Source organism: Prinia subflava, chromosome 4 (assembly GCF_021018805.1).
Source record: "Prinia subflava isolate CZ2003 ecotype Zambia chromosome 4, Cam_Psub_1.2, whole genome shotgun sequence".
Classification (NCBI taxonomy): domain Eukaryota; kingdom Metazoa; phylum Chordata; class Aves; order Passeriformes; family Cisticolidae; genus Prinia; species Prinia subflava.
The window spans coordinates 54285797-54302674 of NC_086250.1; the positions used below are offsets into that span (position 1 = coordinate 54285797).

The window sequence follows — 16878 nt, forward strand, 5'->3', positions numbered from 1 at the left end:
ATCACATAGGAGTCAACCATGCTGCTCCCTGGGCCACTGATTTCACTAGCCACTAACTGATCAACGTGGACATCCAGGGAAGGCTGCAACAAATTCCACATTGGTAAAAGACTTTATACAGAAAAATCACGTCAATGCTGCCTAGACTCTAGTCTTCATGGTTACCTTTCTAGAAATTTCCAATTCTGGATAAGACAAAACAGGAGGTTTTGAAGTCTGACATACCTCTGATCTGAAAACATGGTATGACATAAGTATTTTCTCTATATAAAACAGTCTCAGAAGCAAAAAATAAGTCAAGTGGCTTAAACCTCCCTTCACCTCTAACTTCAAATCTTACCTTTTTTTCCGTTTTGTTTCACAGTATATTCACTCAGCTGGAATCATCCACCGGGTGAGTTCAGTCTTTGAGGTAATGAAAATGAGTGGTGTCCCTCTGTGCATCAAATGTGTTACTAAGACATAGTTACAATATATTTTGAAAGGTTAGAGTAGTACTTGACTAACTCTCTGTTCTGCTACAGGACCTGAAGCCCAGTAACCTAGCTGTAAATGAAGACTGTGAATTGAGGGTGGGTATCATGCTGCTGTAACAAAGAGTGTTGTAAAAACTCTCAAGATGACAGTTTTCTAAGAAAACATTAGTTACCATTTTTATGGCTCATTCCATTCATTTCAACTTTTTGTTTGCTACTTGCCCATTTCTGTGAACATGTTTTCTTCCAAATGTTGATTTAATATGAATACAAATATCTTTGCAAAATCCCTATGTACCCCACAGATGGTACATAGATAATATTTTGGCCCCTGAGTACCTAAATGAGTATATTTTGAGAGTCTGACCTGTGATGTGTATCTGTATCTGCCATGTATGGATGAAGCCTTGTAACAACTTTCATTTTTGTATAGAACATACAAGCTAAATTAAATAATGGTGGCAAAAAATATACCAGTATTACCAGTTACAGGCAATAAGACTAGCAGAAAACCCCAACCAACCAAAAAGAACCCTATAATCCTTGCTTCCCAAATGCTATTTTGATGTACAGATTTATATAACTACATCTCTGCTGTGCCTGTGTGATATGATACTGCATAGTAAGCATGAGACTCTGGAGAAGGAAAAGATGTCTTGTAGCTTTCTTAGCCTTTAAGCTTAAGAATGAGAAGTTAAACATTTCTCCATGACAGCCAGAAACATCTTTATTCCTGTTTCTAAGACTCTGATGTAATCACTTTATTCCAGCTGCAAGGGATTTAAGAAAAGACTCCAAATACCACGAGATCAGCAAAAATTCACAGTAATGAGTAGGAGCAGTGCAGTTGGGTTCTTGCACTAATCCGGATCTGTGGTGGGAAACTGTAGTTCCTATTTGATTTAGTGACACTTGCAGATGCTCAGCAAGTCTCACGATTATCTCTTTAATGTCTTCATGCACGTATGTTCAGCATCTGTGAAATTTTGTGGGTCATTTGTCTTTGATCATGTACTCTAAAATGTGTACTGTATTTTTGTACTGTAAGTAAAGGAGACTTTTACTGGGTTTTTTTTCTATTATTATGAAATCTGTGCACCCTGTCTAGCATATGTTACACTGCTCTCTGCTTTGTTTATATTTATAGCTTTACTTCCTCAAATTATTTTTAACAGGACAAACTAGTGGATATTTCCAAGTACTAACAAAAAGGAAATAGAAGCAAAAAGAAGGAAGGTGTATGTGTTTGTGTGTGCACATTTGATGGAAGGGATCAGCTGCTAAGGAAAAATATTGCCAAAATCCTTACAAAATTAAGGGCATTAGTGTTTGAGTTTTCACACCATTATTTAAGCTTGTTTGCCTCATGCATTTTTCTTCACTTACTTAAGAAATAAATTATGCTTTTAAACTATACAGCAAGTTAAGATGTTTATTATTTATATCTTAATATTTTCCTTTAGGCTTTTTATATCTTTTAATTGGATTATCACTGAGGAATTTTGAATTATACTCTTGAAATTTTCTTATTCCCTATGGAAAGGATTAGCCATCAGCTTAATAAATAATCCTGGATCTCCTCACAGGAGATACTCAATGATCTTACTCACATTTCTATGTGAAGAGATGCTGGCTAGCTCTGATGACTGAGCACTGAGGCTCAGTGGTACCCTTTCAAGTCAGTCTCTCTTAGAGCTAGGGTCCATAGTGGGACATAGACTAACCAGAGAATAGAACAGAAAGCAAAGAAATGAAGTGGGAAAATTCAGTTGAAATAACTTCCCATCAATGTACACTTAGCAAGGGAAAGCATCTGGAAGGGAACACTTTGCAATCAAGCCTCTGTGTACATAAACAGAGCCCCTTTGTTTGTTTTGGTGGGCAAATTCTACTGAAAACAAATGGGGTGTTATTTAAATTTGCATTGTTACACAGGATATATGTTTCTCTCCTACTGGCATTGGGATAATGTGATTTGAGTAAATGCTTAGATATAAAAAAATTCAACAACAGAAATTCTACAGATTTGTGATCAGCTTATTTGGTCTTTAAATGGCCACTGGCACTTGCTGTTAGCGTTTTTCACAAACACTCTTAGCTGATAATAGTATTTCATTTTTTATAGCAACAGTGTTTATTTTTTGTAAATGAATGTCAGTGGAAAATGGAACTCAAGGCAAAATTTAAAGTCTGCCTTGGAGGGCAAAGCACCAGGTTCATTGCAGTGGAAATATCTTCATGCAGCACCAGAGACTGCACGGATACAGCAGAACAGTCTGCAGAGTGCTGCTGTTTTACTTCACTGATAGCCAGGGACTACAGAAAACTCAGAAATGAGTAATGGGGAAATCAGGACCTATAACAAAAGTGAAAGGGGTTTTTAAAAATTATTATTTTATTTTTATTCTGTAGATTTTAGACTTTGGTTTAGCTCGTCAAACTGATGATGAAATGACTGGATATGTTGCAACAAGATGGTACAGAGCTCCAGAAATTATGTTAAACTGGATGCACTACAATCAAACAGGTAAACCAAACTGTGAAGGCTTGTATTTTGCTACAGCTGGATGTAGTGATAGCTTTAAACCAAGAAGCAGCTGTGTTTAAAGATCCCTTTGATTCATTGTGCACATTTCTGTCTCTGTTTTTTGGCAGTGGACATATGGTCGGTTGGATGTATCATGGCAGAGCTGTTGAAGGGAAAGGCTCTATTTCCAGGAAATGATTGTATCCTTAATATAAAACTTAAAATACAACTAAAAAAATACTCTCTAGTTCTTCCTTTTTTTTTTTTTTCTAAGGACATGAATGTTTCTATGGACATGGGTTTGAGGTAACAAACTTGGAAAAGAATAAACAATTTGCTAATCTTTCAGTTCAGTGGATATGACAACTGAATGTGAGACCCACTGGTAAGATAAAAACCAGATGTCCTAAACAACAGAAAGTTACATTTATTCTTTTGTGTATCTATATTTAAATAATAACCTAGTTACAACAGGGTAGATTTCTTCCATGTGTGGATCTTACTGAAATAACATATGCTGGAAGTGAAGCTGAGTAAAGGCACTATTTTTTCATCAGCTAATACAATTTAACAAAATAGAACTGCTTTTAGGCTGAAAGTTCCAGAAAATGCAGATGAGTTGACTTTTAAATAATAAGTGAATTAGTAGGTCTGTTGTGTCCTGTTAAATTAAAAGAAGCCAGTAGTTCCAGAAATGCCACAGGAGCATCAAAGCCCTTTCTTTTCTGCAGCACTGTGCTGTGGTCCTTGATGGAGCATCAGGGATTTCCACTGGTGTTTCCTGTGCTGGCAGGAGCAAAAAAGAAATATTTTTGAGAAGAGCACTAAAATAATAAAACTTAAGAAAAACACATAATAAGGAATGAGGAAATAACTGTGTCAAGCTTTTATTATGAGAAACAAAAGCACATTCTTCTCTACTGAATATTGACATTTCTTGCTACTCTGAAACCTCTCAAAAACCAAACCCTTCTGCTAATACTAAGCTGTTTCTGGGTGCAAAGCATCATGACATTAGAATTGCCTGAAATAATCTTAACAGAGCTGAGACCAAGTCTCCCCACTGGCCTTTCTGTTGTGCTCAGCTTCACTGGACTCTTGTAACCACAGGCGTTCTCCAGGTGTATGATCATGGGGAGATGACTGTCCTCAGACTTTTTGATTACATGATATGAGGTATGTGAAAAAATCAAGAGATCTAGTTTGCAAGAAATAAGATTTTTTTGTTGTTATAAAAATTGTCTACAACTATATAACTATATAAATTTAAATAAATCTGTAAAATAATTTTCAGTCTCTATAAAAAATGTAATCTACTTTACAGGTCCTAGATGACAATGAAAAATTAACATTTTCAAAGTTTTTATTCTTCAGACCTATATAAAACAAAGTTTTAAAGGTACCAAACGAGAACTTTTCATTTGCCACTCTTTAGATTAGTCATCTAGACCTCTGAGCCTATCTTCAGAAATCCCTCAGATTGCTGAAACATAAATATGCTATTAAGATTAAGCTTAAGAATGTATTAAATTGGGAACTAGGACAGAAAAGCAATATTTTTCATGCAGCTGACATACCTGACAAGTTAATTTTAGAGAATTTGGTACTCCAGGACTAGGCGTGAGCAGATACGAATTGATATCCTTCCACAAGCTATGGTGGAATTGTCTTGCTGAATGGTTTTAGGAGTCTTAGTTACATGGAAGCTCATTGATTGTCTAAACCCAGAGGGACTGTGAGCTGTTTATTTCCCTGAAATTATGCAGATATTGATCAGCTAAAGAGAATAATGGAAGTTGTGGGCACGCCCAGTTCAGAACTTCTGAAGAAGATATCATCAGAACATGTGAGTTCACAGCTTCATTCAGTTAACTGACTTTCTGTCATCCTTTCACTAACTGGCATTGTATGTCACTGCCTGAGTTACATGGACACTCTGATTTGGAAAGGAGCAAATACAGACCTTAAAATTATCCCTGTGTTTTGCTGCTAGAATACCACCATGCAAAAAATATGCTTTTGGAGGCATCCAGATGCCTTGACTGTCACTTGGATAAATTTTGGTACTTGTTCTAGTGTAGTCAGTTTTTGCAAAGAGTTAAGAAATTAGTCCCGATGATCTTTTAAATTGCTTACAGTTAAATTATTCTTACAATCAAAAAATTCAAACTGGTACTCAGCTCAGAGCATTATACTGTTGCTATTAAATCTGATGTCTCTGTAATTTGTATGCTTTCCATTGTTGTAAGGTTTCTAAAGAAAGATGTATCTGAATCAATGTGTGTTCTGCATGAGTGCTCTATTTAGATCCCTAATTTGAAAATCATATTTACTCATGTCTCTAAATGCTTGCATGAGGTCCAATTTCTTGACAATATTCATAGTTAAGAGTGGGCTTTTTAACTTTGCATGTGACTTCTTTAAAATAGTAATCTAGTAGATTAACAATTTCCACTTAATTTCTCTGCTAAAGTAACACTTAGAAGATTGGTTGTAAGCAGTAACTGTGGATAGCCAGCTGAGGAATGAGATGTAGTTTTGTTTGATGAAGGCAGGTGATGGGCACAGTGTAAGAGTTCAGATAAACACCAGCACACAGATACCTCCTGAGCTGCAGCTGTTTTCTTAACCCTCTTCTGTATACCCTCAGACTAATGGCTGTTTCTCAGCTTGTGTGTATATTGACGGGTTTTCTTTGACCTCACTAATGAATGCACTGGCGGGTTAGGTAAGCAGGAGCAGTAAGAGAGCCAGAGTAACCCTGTATTTCTGAAGGTACAAGCATAATGAAACCTCATCATCACAGGCCAATACACAATCCCAGAGGTTTTGGGAACCCAGCACCTAGGAATGGCTGGGGCAGGAGGCTAAACATCTGTCCCTTTGCCAGAGACTGCATCAACCAACAAATCTCAGACTGTGCTAAACATAAATCCTTGAATAGTCTTGTAGGTCTTTTTGTAGCCCTCATGTGTTATTAAGATCCTACAGGTTTTGCTGTAACACATCCTCAGTAGTGTATACAAATATGTTATTTACCCACAACTAGTGAGTTTTTTGATTGTGAGAGTAACACCTTAAATACTTACTGGAAATAGTATGTGCATTGTTCTTTTAATTTCTTTTGTTTCAGAGCATACCTCAGTGAGGTACAAGAATCCTGAAATTATTTTATTTGGGCTAATTATACCTTTAGAGCACAGGCAGAACACAAAAACCAGGTTAATGAACAGGAGTGCTGCTAGGTCACCTCTGGGCTGCTGCTGCCTGATTAGAGGAGCAATGTCAAAGGAGATGCATACCTTGCTTGGAGGTAATTGCCAGCTGCAAGGGAGTTTCTTCATTCTAGTTCTTCTTTACCATGTAGTTTGGCCTTATTGTTTAGGCATTTCTTAATGCATCTTGCAGATATGGACAATTTTTAACATTTATGTAACAGCAGTGTCAGAGATTTGCTGAATAGCCAAGCCTATTTTCAGTTATTAGTAGAGGGTTAAAGAACTGGAAACTGAAAGATCAACCTCCTTGGATGTCTCAGCACAAGTTACTGAGGTGTTTGTCCGTGTTTCATGTTAATATGAATTTAAATGGTAATTGCATTTCAGAATAATTTAAACATTGGGATTCTCTGGGTCAGGTTTCTGTGGTGAGTATATAAGCAGAGGGGACAGGTTAGGAAGTGCACTTTGATAGGTCTGTGTTGTTTCCAAAGGATTCCTGGGCAAGGCTGGAGGTAATTTTCACCGCATCTTGTCCAGTCATGTTAGGATTAGTTGTTGATTAGTTCCTGTTTTCCATAGGCCAAGGATGCTTAGTTAGCTTCTGCAGATAGTGTCCTTCTAACAGGACTGCTAAATGTGGAGAGGAATCTGTGTAACACACACATGTGTTGAAAGGGTCAGGGTTTGTCCAAAGACCAGCTGAGGTTTTTTTACAGATTTAGGGAATAGCCACCTGCTTCTTTTTTTGACAATTCCTCTTCAGAATTCCCTGTTCTGTCTGAGCCAAGTGTATAACCTCTTCTCTCTACCTCAGCCAAAAACTTCATAGCTCATGTAGTGTCAGGCTGACATTTGTGGATCCCATATCCGGGCAGGCTTTTACTAGCTGAGTTTGAATGAGCCTTTCACAGCCACAGTGAAAAGGCAAGCTCTAAATTCTGTTAAACATCTGAAAATATGTTCCCATGGAGTATCAGAATTTGTTCTTTGGTTAGTGAAGCTTCTCACCAGAGAAGAGAGAGGAGGGAAGGCTGCAGATTGAATTATGCCACTTTGCTGAGGGTAACTGAAGGATGATTTAGGCTGGAGTTTCTGATTGAGAGTTACATGCACGTGTTCCCTGGGGATATATTGCAATGAACCAGTAAGCACAGGTGAAAACTGAAGTGCCAACACTGAAGCCTTAAACCAAAATGCGCCTGCTTAAAACCCTCTTGCTTATTGTCCAGTGTACAGGAGTGAGTGTTTGAAACAAGGTCATACATTGTGGTTTTATGTAAAGAGGATTTCCCATGTATAAGAAATATAAAAAATATGTCTGGTTTTTAAGAGCTGATGTATTTTCTGTTGAGCAAAATTTAACCCTGTGGATAAGATATGTATATTGACTTATTTCTAGGCAAGAAAGTACATCGAATCTCTTCCACATATGCCTCAACAGGATTTGAAAGCAGTGTTTCGTGGTGCCAATCCGTTAGGTAAGAAAGTCAGACTGACACAGATAAAATTTTTCACTAACTTAGGAACTCAAGCATTCCTTGAGTTCCTTGCTATATGATCCCATATAATAATAATCAGACCAGTAGAAAAGCATTGCTTAACCTTTCATCCTGAGACTGTTTTCCCTTCATGAAGTCCTTTTCTTTCTGATGGAGATTACAGGAACCTCATAAAGGGAAATGGCCTATGGATAAAAAGCAAAAGCCAGCTACACATATCAGAAATAAATAAAAATGTCACGGGGTCTAGATTAGAGACATCATTTCTGGCTCAGGAAGGCCATGAGCTGTAAATTGCTGGCAAGCAGAAGAACATACCAGGAAGTATAGCTGTTTGAATGACCCTTTGGAGTATGATTTCCTTGGAATATGTGAGCCATTGTTGGACACAGGATACTGGGCTAAGGCAGACCTTTGATCTGATTCTGTATAATTGTTTTTCTGTCTAATCAATTGGTTCTGCCTGTACAAAAGAGATGTTTCTGTGAACTTTTTCTTGCGACATAAAAAGGAGACACTTGAGTCATCAGAGTCATCTCACTGCTGTACCAGGTCAGTTCCATCAAGTGCACATTATAGGGAAGTACTGTGAGTTAAAATGTTTTGAATTCATTTTGTGTATTAATACAAATTTTATTCTTACAAATACAAGTAGTTTGGAACACTTTCTTATTAAAAAATGGGATTTATATGGCTGAGGTTCATGAGAGCAGGCTACATATTAATAGCATAAAGGCAAATTAATGCTAATGCTTATATGAAAGCAGTAGAAAAATAGTATTTGAAATAGTTATGATGAAATTTCCATAAAAAACTATTTTCAGCCATACAACTCTCTCTCATTTCTAGTGTACTTCAAATATCAACTTCAAACATGTTTTGTTTATGTTGGGTCCTGTGAAGTTGCTTTGGGGTTTTCATCTGATCATTTAATTGGTGCAGCACATTAGAAGTGTAATCTCACACTTTATTATTCATAAGTTACTTAGCTTGGTCCTGATCAGTGCAAACTTAAGTACACGATGCACACCAGAGGATATTACCTTATAAGCACACAGACCTTTTTAGAATTAAGTCCTTGGATATCTGAAGAGGTGAATCAGATCTCCAGTTGACTATACTGAACCTTTGTGCATGCCACAAGAAAAGCAGAATCTTCCTTCAGCTCTCTTTTGTATTTGCAGTACAAAATCTTCAAAACTTGTTATGTTGCCTTAATTTTGCCAGTCATATTAATTGTGTTTAAGGTGAGTGAGAATAAGTTGTGTGTAACCAGTTGCCTTTTCTTTTATTTCCTCGTGGTCTCTTCTGGCTTTGAACTGCATTTCTATGTTTGCCTTAGCTGTAGATCTTCTTGAGAAGATGCTTATTCTGGACAGTGATAAGAGGATCACTGCCTCGGAAGCGCTTGCGCATCCTTACTTTGTGCAGTATCACGATCCGGACGACGAACCTGAGGCCGAGCTGTACGACGAGTCCATCGAGAACAAGGAGCGCACCATAGAGGAGTGGAAAGGTATCAGAACTGCATGCACTGGTTAAGACACGGAGCAGAAGAAAGCCTGACTTAAATAACAGTTCTCCTCCATTTCTAGCCAGAGGAATTTGAACTTTTAAGCCTCAGGCAAACAAGATAAGTTCGTATGTGTGCTTGTGGGAGTGGAAGGGTGGAAAGGCTTCTATTTCCTCTCTGGATTTTGCCCACTCCACCCCCTTCTATCATCTCCTTGCTAGCTTCCCTGTACCAGTGAAAGCTTAACTAAAAGCTGATGCTAGCTAGTAATCACACTCTGCTTTGCTTTTAGTTTTCTAGGTCAGATCCCCAGCTGAAGTAACTGTCCTGGGGCAAGTCGCACTACTTGGGATTCTGGTCTAGTTCTGATCAGAACTGGAAAGTAACATTATCCACATACACGTGTATTTTGTTAATAATTCTCTAGATAGCAAAGGAATTGGAATTAATAACTACACCATGCTGTTGGTCCTGTTTGAAATGATTGTTGATGATTTTACTCAGGAGTGACACCCCAAAACCTTTCTTTGGTAAATAGTGCAACATCCTTCCCTGCTTGCAACACAATCATATTGCACTGCAGTATCACGGAAGTGAGGTGGCTCAACATTAGATGACACGTACACTGAAAAGTACAGTCCAATTTCACCACTGTCCTATGAGGACATATTATTCTAAAAATTCGTTACTAGGGATTTTAAATTGAGAATAAATGCTGTAGAAAATGAATTGTTTCAATTTATCCGTAGAAGTCTTTCCTTGGCTTAAGATGAAATATGTCTTTTATAAAATGTTCTGTTGTTTCTGTTTGCATTTTCTTTTACTTTTACTTGGGAAAGATTCGATTAAAATGTAGCTTGTTTGTTGAGAGCTGTGTTCATTTGCTGCTGTACTTAGGAGTGGATGGGTTTTTTCTGCTGTTTTTCAGTTGCCTGATTCTTTAACAGGAAAGTTTAACAATTTCTCAGCCATGAAGCAGATTTCTGTTTGTGATGAAACTCCATTGAAATTATTTCAGGAACAATCTTAGCTTAACAGATTAACACTTTCTAAACTGAAATGAGAATATGAAGGTGAATTCTTTTGGAAGGGCAGTATCATATTATTTATCATTGCATTTATCATGTATCATTTTTACATCATTGATCTTGATGGAACTAGAGGTCAAATTCCTTGTTTATTCAGGTTTAAAAAAAGGCCGAGACAAAAATCTCCAAACTTGCACAGCAGGTTTGCTGCTTTTCCTTCTTCCCTCTGGCCATATTTTTATCTTGGGGAATAAACTTTTATTTTCAAGTACAGCATATGCCACATTTAAGTAAGATGACATAAAATGTTTGTAGTGTTGATGAAATATTGCCCAATTTCTCAAGATGCCGATGGCATGTTTCTGCTCTTTTCCTGTTCAAGTTAAAAATCAGTAGTGCCTGATCTTGAGGGACTGAGCATCAAAGTAAAATGAGATTTCAGACACTTTGTCTTACACATTATGCACTTCAGAGTTTTCTTGGCCTCCATTGCACACTACTGAAGCTAGCAGCCCAAGCTCATGGATTTCTTAGTGACATGTTTAATCAGTTAGGGAACATTTCAAGATTTTAGAGGCCAAGAGTATGCTATTCAGAGGTGAATGCTATACATTCTCTCCCTAGATGTGGCTCCAGTTGCACATATCTCTGCTGAGTAGTGAGAAGTGGGTAAAGAGCTTCATAAACATAAACCACACAGCCAGTGAGAATAATTTCTAATACAGTTTCAGGGGTCCCATTTGTGAGGCCACTGGCTTCTCCCAGTTCAGTCAGCTGTAGATCCTCCCTGGCTGCCTGTAATTCTGTGTAATAGTCATAAGTCAGTCACTCAAAGTCACCTAACAAATCCTCCAGTGCCTGGAGTTCTGCACGCAGAATTTCCTTCAGAGAAATCCCTCACTGAAACTGGCACACACATCACTGTACACACTGGTACAGCATAACACAGCCAGGGCATAAACAACGTTCAGTCCCGAGGTTTTTTACATTCTTTTTAGAGGAGTCCTAGGTACGCTTGCAGGCATAGCAGCTGTCTCAGACAGAGCTACTTAATAAACAAGCTAATAGGCATGACTTTGATGTGATTTAAACACCACTGTTTGGAAAACAGGACCTGAAGTAATGCCATAACCTGAAGTGAGCCATATCCAAAGAGGATTTGGTCCTTAAAAACCACCATGTAATTTGAGAAAATACAAAAGAGGTAGCCCCTGACAACATATTCCATTAATATCCAAGGCAGAAAACAGGACATGACTGCTAACATGAGAAGATAGAGGGTTATTCCCAAAGCAGGGTAAAATAGCGAGTAATTCATCTTTGTAGCTATTGATGAATATAGAATTTTCTAATGAAAGCTGTTACATGCTTCTAAGAGAAAAAGAATTTTCTTTTCAGAGTACCATAAAAATAAGTCAGCTACAGGAAAACATTAAAAAAAAAAAACAAAAACATCCCCCCACACACACTCACACACACAACCCTCCCCCCCCCAAAAAAACAAAAACAAAAAACAGACTCAAAAAACCCCCACGAAACCAAGATCCTAAGGAATTAGCACAGATTTGTAAATGATGTATAATTAAAGGCAACTGTCTGTGAGATGATAAAGAATGTTCTCCACAGTTAAAAGAGTCCATTTTAAAACCTATCTAGGTACTTTTAAAGGTTCAATTTTCCATTACAGTTTGTCTTTTATTACATCATTTTGGCCATCATTTGACAGCATAATTGATGTTTTCATTTCAGGGCCTGTGTATTTTAGTAATTAGTTGAAGGGGACAGTCATGTTGTACAATAACAGTACTTGTGAGTTTAATTTGTAATCTGAGGTTAAGAGGAGGATTCCTAGTGAATTCAGTCTGGTTTTGGATCTGGATGCTAAAAAGGCTGGAAATACGAAGTACAAGTCACATGTATCTGGAGAACTGTTTTGTCTGGAATATTTTTATTTTGAAGAAAATATCACCTAATTCTTCTCTCTTCCTTACACCCACTCTGCAGAACTTACCTATGAAGAAGTGAATAGCTTTAAACCACCCGACTTAAAAATGGACAGCCTGGAGATAGAACAGTGAATACAGGCAGCTCTGTCTTGCCTTGCTGCACTATGAAGACTGTTAAAATATAACCATACAATTTAACCTGTGGTCAAACATAGATTTTACTATCCAAAGATGTTGGAGGAGATGTGGAAAAACAGATGCATTAAGCAGAAGCCAGATGTTGTCTGTTTGGGGGGGGAGGGGGGTGGGTTGCCTTGTAATATGAATGTATTCCCTACTCACAAAGGGTGGTAAAGAACTGCTTCATTCTGACAAAATTATGCACTGAGTTCTGTCAAGCTGTGTGTTCTGCATGTTTCATTTTATCAGTTGTATTGCCAAAATAAAGGTGACCTTTTAAATTAATTTTAAAATTGTACATTTAAAGCATGAATGTATACAAACATAAACAAGAAGTCCATACAAGCAATCTTTTTTTTTTTTTTTGTGGCATTTTATCTGTCTGTTTTCGTACTATTTATAGTTAGTGCCTTTATGAAGAGAGGGTGTGGTAGTGAGATAGACAGAATATGCATATGTAGTCATATCTGTGGTGGTCTTACACATGTACTGATGTCTCTCAAGCAATCTTAACACCAGTTGAAAGTCAGTAAAAATAAATCTTTCTCTTCTCTTGCCATTCAAGTGTCTGTTCTCATTATTTTCCACATATATTTTTTAATCTGCACAATACCCATTTGTGAGACAGTTTTACTTCCTGATGGTGTTCCTCGCCATGCCATTGCTGCACTGTTGGTGAATTGTCTGGGTTTACAGGAAGGTGCCTTGAAGGTACTGCAGCAGAGCTCTGTAGACTTCTAAAGCTTCAGCAAAGGCTGTCACAGATGGCAGTGCAGGGATGCTCAGTTCAGTTCACAGCTTTGAATCAAATATTCCACATTATCTTACTTTCTTTCACAAAATCCTTGGGAAAGTAATCTAATAATTGCCATTGGAAAACATGACAAGACAAGGAGATTGAAGGATTTGACACATTCTCATTGGAGTTTCTTTTTAAGCAAAATTATAAAGGTTTTCTGACCCTGAAAAGTTGGAGAATTAAATAAAAAATTGCATCAGATACCAAGATTTTTTAAAGAATTAAATTTATCTGATTCCTCCATTACACTGCATACAGGAACATAACATGCATAACACTGTAACAGGAACATCCTTTTTGCACAAGGCCTCTTGTATTGGCTGTGTCTTTCTACACATTCGTGATTCACAACTGTTTAATTTGTGTCTTGTTCTTGCTATGTCAGAGTCTTATTTTGGAAGTAGCTTTTTATAATATTTAGGTTTTCTGAAACTTTTGTCATTAATATTCAATTGTATAGCAGTTATATAAGGTAATGGATTCTACTGCATTGACTTTCCTTTGTATCTTTTCTATGTAAAAAGAAAGACTTTTTCTTAATAAACAGATTTAAAAACAAAAAATCAAGTCCAAGAACTTTGATTTTTTTTCAGAAATAGAAATAAGAATTCCATCTAGAAAATATGCTTCTAATTTGTGGACTAAGTGATAGACTGTTTTGGTAATGTTGACCAGTTATCCAATACTTGCATCCAATGAAATGCAACCACTTACATTCAGCTTTCCCCAGGGCATGTTAATCTGAAAGTAAATGCCTGCATGGATTTCTTGTGACTCCACTGAAGTGCTGTCAGCCATCATCACTTTGGCTCCCTATGAAGCTTGTATGATCATGCAGTGACTGAATTTCATGCTGACTAAAATAGGTGAAAAAGTTCTAAATCTTTGAACTATTTGTCTGACTACATAACAAAAATATTCACTCAGTCATATCTTAAACATTTTTTAAAATGTGTTTGTTTGCCAGTTAAAAGTAGCTCAGTGCTTTATTTTTTCTGAAATCTGATATTGAGCTTAAAAGCCTATTTGGCAGCTCCATTTCAGTTGGAAGGGCAAGGATGAAGTAAAGAGATTTCACAAGAACTTTTGTGTCAGACATAATTAATTTATTATGGGGCTTGTCCCTTCATTTGTTAAATCTGGTTTCCTGTCTCTGAGGGCAGCCAATGTCAAATGCTTCAACGGATGCATAAAACTCATTGCCACAGCTCTGCCACTTGAGGTAGAAAGAAAGTTTTATGTTGCTTTCAAAATTTGTTCTTCTGGCAACTCTGAATCTTCCTCTGAATATTTTCTGTGACATTCAGAGATGCAATTTTTTTCTAGGAGATAAATTATGTAGGAAGAATGTGGTCATAGCTGCATTTAAACTAATCGAAGGTGACAGTAATGGGCAACACTAGCTCAGCCCTTTTTAATGAATTACCATCAAAACCTGTAAATCATCTCATTTTAATGTCAAGAAAAACAGTAGAGAGGAGACAGACATCTTTTTCCCAGATGTGCAAAATGAAGGCAATTACTTTGGCCTCGAAAACCAATATACCTATTTTTCTAGAGTAGGTAACCAGCTCCCTTGTGGCAATCCAGCATGAGACTACAATTTGATAACTTTATCAGTTTGCAACAGCAGGAGAGGCTAATTGGAAAGCCAGTACCCCAATGGGAGAGAAAGGTGGAAGGCTTAGCACTAACAATGCTTATCATTTGAACACATTTGAACACATTTATCAACCAACTCAAACAGGCAGATGGAGGTAAATATAGAGGAGTGAGGGCTTTGTCAGGCTTGGTGAGGCAGATGGCTTAAAAGTAAATTTTAAAGAGTAAGTAAATATGAAGCTTTTATAAAAAATTATTTGTTAAAAATGTCTTTAATGAAGGCATTTGATTGCATGGCCCAAATGTTATTTGCAAAATGTGTGGCGATGCCTGCTTAAACAGTGGGAGTTTAATCTTCTCCTGACAGCACTCTCTCTTTCAGTAGCACAGTCGTGCCTTTGTAGGTGCTCTGTACCTTGCATGTATGCTTGAGGAGAGCAGCACAGGTTTTAGCCCACGCTAAATGAGGGTATCCTCAGCCCTGGCCACCTGTAAAGCACAGAGGGGAAGCTTGGAGGAGCGTGGCTGGGCTTTGCACATGGAGGAGGCAGCTCAGGCTTCCAGTGGGGACAACACAGCTGTCCAAGGGCTTTCTCTGGACAATTACCCACATTGTTAGCAATTTACTTTTAATCTGAATTTATCTAATTCCAGCTTTCAGTCACAAGAGCTTGTTATCTATCCACCTAGTGAATTGAAATCACTTCTAGTATTTATTATCTCACTCTATAATCAGGGTTAGTGCAACCCCAAGTCTAGTAATTTTATCATCACTGGCAGCAAAAGGTCTTGCAAAAGGAAAATCTTTTGCATGCATCTCAATCTTTTGACATGCCTAAGTATAGACTACACTTTTAGAATCTGCATCTTTATTTTTTAAGCTCTTTACCTCATCAGCACTGAAACCCTGCAACAGAAATTGATCCAACACAGCCAAAATAGACGGGAATAAAAAAACCTTTAATCTACAATGGACCAATGGAAAGAAAAACCAAAGATGGTTTAGAGGAAAAGCACTGTTTTAGAGGATATCATGTGCCATACCCTGAAGATACAAAGCGGCTACTTGAGTCTGAAACAGCAGGGTTACTAATAAGTTCGAAAATTTTTAGAGGGGAAAAAAATAGGAAATTAGGTAATCAGTACTGATGTATGAAAAGATATACATCACTATCAATAGGTCAAGAGTCATTATTCAGACAGCATTGTTCCAGAGTTGCAGGTCATACTCTTGATCTCTGTGATATGGTACACGAGATGAAAGCAAGAGGGGAGGGTCATTGTGCTGCAGGATCCAACACAGAGAGCTCACCCTAAGGGTCAGGAGAGGAACAACCCTTTCAAGGACAAAATGTTGGCAGCAAAAGAAACTTTGACAGAGGTGGGAAGCAGTAAATACAAAGGTTACTTCCTTCCTTTCTTCCTGTCACATGTGCTCCTGGATCATAACAAGAAAACAGACCTCCACTTTCCCCACTCTTGGGACCTGGTCAAAGATGAATCTGTCCAAAAAGTACCATACTGAGCTGCCAGCTCATACTATTTGAGTATCCTTAGCTACATCTGTAAATCACTGACTTGGAACAAGAATCCCCAATAGATTTAGCTCTCATGAAAAGAGAATTGCATTGTAAACTGGATTAACTATGTCTTTTGTTTGCAGCAGAAGGGGATTCAACCTCGACAAGATCAGTCTCCTTAGGAAGGAAATAATAACCATTTGCTTTAAAAGCTTTTTTCTCACACATTGCTGCTACTGCCACTAGTATTTATGGATGCAAACACTGGTCTTTAGAAAATCAGCACACTTGACAAATGAGAGTACCAAGTGTCATTAATTTATGAGTCTGGATAAGGGGTTTTAAGGCACTAGTACCAAGAGATTTAGAAAGCTGCTTTAGTGTTGCTGCCACTGCCCTTGTTTCTGTTGTAAGATAAAATATTGGACTGATACACCTAAAAGGGTCTAAGTTTTCACTACAAGGAGGGAATATATTGTGAGCTTTCTATGTGAACACTGATCTTCCAACCAATCTGACACATAATCCATTAGACCAGAAATTTCTACATAACGAGCGAAACTCTTC

General features: G+C 37.5%; 1 protein-coding gene across 1 annotated transcript in view; it reads left to right on the plus strand.

Annotated features, from left to right (window-relative positions):
• MAPK11 (mitogen-activated protein kinase 11) overlaps positions 1 to 13222 on the plus strand; it is a 31435-nt gene extending 18213 nt beyond the window's left edge. Inside the window, exons 5-12 of the mRNA XM_063396804.1 lie at positions 365 to 394; positions 525 to 572; positions 2889 to 3003; positions 3132 to 3203; positions 4770 to 4849; positions 7624 to 7702; positions 9066 to 9239; positions 12269 to 13222. Coding sequence (XP_063252874.1) covers positions 365 to 394; positions 525 to 572; positions 2889 to 3003; positions 3132 to 3203; positions 4770 to 4849; positions 7624 to 7702; positions 9066 to 9239; positions 12269 to 12342 — 672 coding nt within the window. The 3' untranslated portion in view covers positions 12343 to 13222. The remainder of the gene's footprint in view (positions 1 to 364; positions 395 to 524; positions 573 to 2888; positions 3004 to 3131; positions 3204 to 4769; positions 4850 to 7623; positions 7703 to 9065; positions 9240 to 12268) is intronic.
• The last annotated feature ends 3656 nt before the right edge of the window (positions 13223 to 16878 follow it).